At 41.9% G+C, this 4,172-nt stretch overlaps 1 protein-coding gene across 1 annotated transcript; it reads right to left on the bottom strand.

Moving 5' to 3' along the window:
* Positions 1 to 2,657: 2,657 nt before the first annotated feature.
* On the bottom strand, positions 2,658 to 3,710 carry LOC139951012 (nociceptin receptor-like). Its single transcript, XM_071949834.1, has one exon. The coding sequence runs from the start codon at positions 3,708 to 3,710 to the stop codon at positions 2,658 to 2,660; it is 1,053 nt and encodes a 350-aa protein (XP_071805935.1).
* Between the last annotated feature and the right edge of the window lie 462 nt (positions 3,711 to 4,172).

The following is a 4,172-nucleotide window of genomic DNA, read 5'->3' as shown; positions in this document are numbered from 1 at the left end:
TCGCCATCTTGATTGTGATGATGATATTCTTGGTATTTTGCGTCAATGGGTGGCGCCCTTTATAAACAATGTATTCGAACGATCACAGGGGTTCTTTGATTTTCCCCCTCAGGAAAACTTAAACCATGCTTAAACACAATGGAGAAACCGACTAGGTGAATTAGGTTGCTAAGTAACGCCTACTTCGGCCCAAATTTGGCCAAAATTCAAGCCTTCTTTAAATTGTGTTCAAGTTCGATTTTTTTTCTGCTTCAAAAGGAGAGATTGCCCGGCTGACAATATCGACTGCTCATACAGTTGATCTAATGATTAAAAATGCCTGTAGACAAATACATCATCAGAATTAACAACAACGTACAAAAATAGGTTTAAAGGAACACGTTGCCTTGGATCGGACGAGTTGGTCAAAACAAAAGCGTTTGTAACCGTTTTTTATATAATGCATATGGTTGGGAAGATGTTTTAAAAGTAGAATACAATGATCCACACAAGTTTGCCTCGAAATTGCGTGGTTTTCCTTCTACTGTGCGAACTAACACGGTCGGCCATTTATGGGAGTCAAAATTTTGACCCCCATAAATGGCCGACGTGTTAGTCGACGAGGTAAAAGGAAAACCACGCAATTTCGAGGCATGTTTGTGTGGATCATTGTATTTTACTTTTGCAACATCTTCCTACCCATATGCATTTTATAAAAAACGGTTACAAACGCTTTTCAAAGACCAACTCGACCGATCCAAGGCAACGTGTTCCTTTAAAATCAGCAACAACAACAAAGCGAAAAATGCATGCAGATTCCTTGATGGGTCTTTTTCTACTACAAAACGTATTCTGAATTTGGTACTAAAAGTAATTCATTTAAAATTTACCCAGTCAGTTTCCCTTGTGGTTTATAATTAAAAGTAATTCCACAACAACTGAAAAAACAATGTTCTGATTGTTTAGTTATTTCGAACTATTTGTCCATGAGGCGTATCTCTTACCATGGAGGTACTTCTACCTCCATGCTCGCTCTAACATAGGCATCATTCAATAAACATAAAAAAGATCTTATCCGCTCTATATTTGGTTCGCGGAATACCGGATGTTCGGGAGATTTCTCAGTTCTGAAAAGAATTAACTGTCCTGCCTTTTAACTATACTACCCAAAAAATTCGCACCCAGGCGGGCGGACTACTACTACTAAACTACCATTAGCGTATTTCACTACCGCGGAGTCAGTTCTTGAACTGGTCTGCGTTTCGACTAGTTTGCTCTATTGTAAGGAGACTTGTCTGCTGATGATAACTGTGTTAAGTAAAAAAAACACGCACAAAACCAGGATGGACGGTAAATAGATAAGGGTCCAATTTCTATCATAGCTGCTAAGCACAATTTGCTCGATGCGTTAACAAAATCCTAACTTTTAGTAAAAATTAGATCACCAGCCAAGTCTCCACTCAATATTTGTATGCGTAAACAACACTGCTAAATACCAGTCACATGCAATGGTATAATGATATGAAATGTTGGCCAGCAACATGTGTGAATCAAGCAAGCTATTTTCGTGCTTAAGCAAATGTTGTGCTTAAGCAGCTAAATTGAAAACGAAATTAGGTCAGTAACCATTATCTTATCTACATCTTGAGAGACCATAGAGGCCACTATACGCCTATGCATGACGTCATCATTCTTACCCCAAATGAGGCTCTGGGCGCACGTTCACCATCACTTGCAGTGGCTGCGCCCATCGCCTCGTTTTGAGTTAGCACTGTGACGTACCTCATGCATATTCAGAGGTAAAGACAATGACGTTGAGTAATAATATTATTGTCAAAGCCCCAGTATTCTCACTAGATGTATCTCAACACAATGCACAGAATAACAAACCTGAAATGAACATTTGAACTCAAATGGTCGTTTAAAGGCAGTGGACACTGTTAGTAATTGTCAAAGACTAGCCTTCACAGTTGATGTATCTCAACATATGCATGAAATAACCCTGAAAATTTGAGCACAATCAGTCATCGAACTTGCGAGATACGAATGAAAGAAAAAAAAACACCCTTGCCACTCAAAGGTGTGTGCGTTTAGATGGTTGATTTCGAGACCTCAAGTTCTAAATCTAAGGTCTCGAAATCAAATTCGTGGAAAATTACTTCTTTCTCGAAAACTATGGCACTTCAGAGGGTGCCGTTTCTCACAATGTTTTATACCATCAACCTCTCCCTATTACTCGTCACCAAGAAAGGTTTTAACTAATAACTATTTTGAGTAATTACCAATAGTGTCCACTGCCTTTAAGTGAAGGTCATGTCAATAATTGACATTTTCAAATTAATGATTACCGAGTGGTAAACCTGAGCTAGCAACTCCAGTCACCACATACAATTTGATCCATTTTCTTTTTGGTGGTATTTGTATGGTGACGAAAACCAAATGATGCACTCTTTTTCCAATAGTTGGTAAAAAAAAAAAAAAAAAAAAAAAAAAAGCCCTGGCGACCTTACACGTTCGTATAATAACTCGCAACTATATTTTGAAATGAAACTACAGATTTGATTGTACACAATATAATCTACATTCGGATTGAAACAATGAAACAGTTCCAGAAAACAAACGTAAACCTCGCCTTTAAAAATGTCCATCTGGTAAGGTACGTGGAAGCTGTCCTTCTTTCATGCGTTAATGTTACCGGTACCAGAAGGAGCAGGCCCAGAAACAGTGCTTTGAACAGTATTGTTTCTCATCGTCGACCCGTCATCAGTGGTGCCCACTTGGTTCCCTCTTGCCCCGCCGCAGATCATCTTCTTAACCTGCTTCTGGAAACGTTCATAAGTAAAGCAGTAGATAAAAGGGTTGACACAGACGTTCACAACAACGAAAGCGTTGAGTGCTTGGTACATGGTGCTGTTGACGAAGTTGTTGTTCAGGCCAAGATTGTAGAGGATGTAGTTGATCTCGGCCGGCGTCCAACAGATGACGAAGCAGACAGCCACCAGAAACAGCGTCTTGGTGACGTTCTTGTTGGCTTTGGAGAGCATGTTCCGAGCGTCTTGGTTGTTATCCCCGACCCTGGCTTTAGATCGGTGGTGAAGCTCCGAGATGATCTTGCTGTACGCGAAGATGATGATCCCGATCGGAATGACAAGATCCTTGACGAAGATGAAGACACCCCAGATGGCCTGGACCGTCGCAGTGGGCCAGGAGACATCACACGCCCCATCGACTTGGTACGCTAGGACGAGGTTATGAAACTCGGACACCCATCCGCATATCCAAGCAGATGCCATGATCAGCTTCAGACGCCGTGTGGAGAACACATTCCGGTGTTTGACCGACTGGCACGTTGCGAAGTACCGCTCTGTCGAGATGGCGACCAGGTTGTACGTGGACGTGAGGAGCATGCCGTACTGGACCCACTCCGACCACCAGAGATTGCAGTAGAGCGAGCCGATGATGTTGCCGGGTACAACCGCTGGTGGTGATACAACAAGAAATCGCCGCATGAGGAACATAACTGACGACAGGCAATCTACGACGGATTGGTGAATGATGAGCTTATTGGTCGACGAGTTGAAAACATTATGATATCTCAACATGACCAGACAGACAAATGCATTGCCCATCAACCCGATTGTGCCAATGGCTACGTTAACGTAAAAAGCTGTTTCGCCAGAGTCATCCGCGGGCTCAGCTGTATGCATGATTGGTGTAGTAGACGACTCCATTGCTAAGCCGAACAGTGTCAACTTTAAGATTGGGACACATAAAGCACTGCTCAGTTTGAACCTCGGTGGTGCGGTTTTATTCCGACCCCGTCCATGGAGCAATCTGTGTCACTATAAATAGGTCACCTTATAGGAGCACGTGACTCTCTTAAAAAGACGACTACGTGCTGGCAGCGAGGCCTCCTCTCTTGTACGTCCTCATCATTCTTTTCCTTGGATTTTATATTGAGTCAACTTCGAAACCACTCCAAAAACATTTTAAAAATCCCATTTACTGTGATAACAAGTCCAAGGGGACTTTTTTATTTAATTTTAGAGCGAGACATCAAGACGGATGGAAAATTTTAAATCAAACGAGAAACTGTACGGATCAGATGGTACTCTGTTTTTTTACTTTTCCCCCATTCCCCAACCCCACTCTTTTCCTCTATGTCTTTCATAGTAAATGACATTCCCCACAGA

The sequence above is a fragment of the Asterias amurensis genome, chromosome 18, assembly GCF_032118995.1.
Source record: "Asterias amurensis chromosome 18, ASM3211899v1".
Classification (NCBI taxonomy): domain Eukaryota; kingdom Metazoa; phylum Echinodermata; class Asteroidea; order Forcipulatida; family Asteriidae; genus Asterias; species Asterias amurensis.
This window is presented reverse-complemented; position numbering and strand designations above follow the sequence as displayed.

What these genes read in the sequence shown, in the direction of transcription:
- LOC139951012 (XM_071949834.1), bottom strand. Translation starts at nt 3,710, where the DNA reads ATGGAGTCGTCTACTACACCAATCATGCATACAGCTGAGCCCGCGGAT.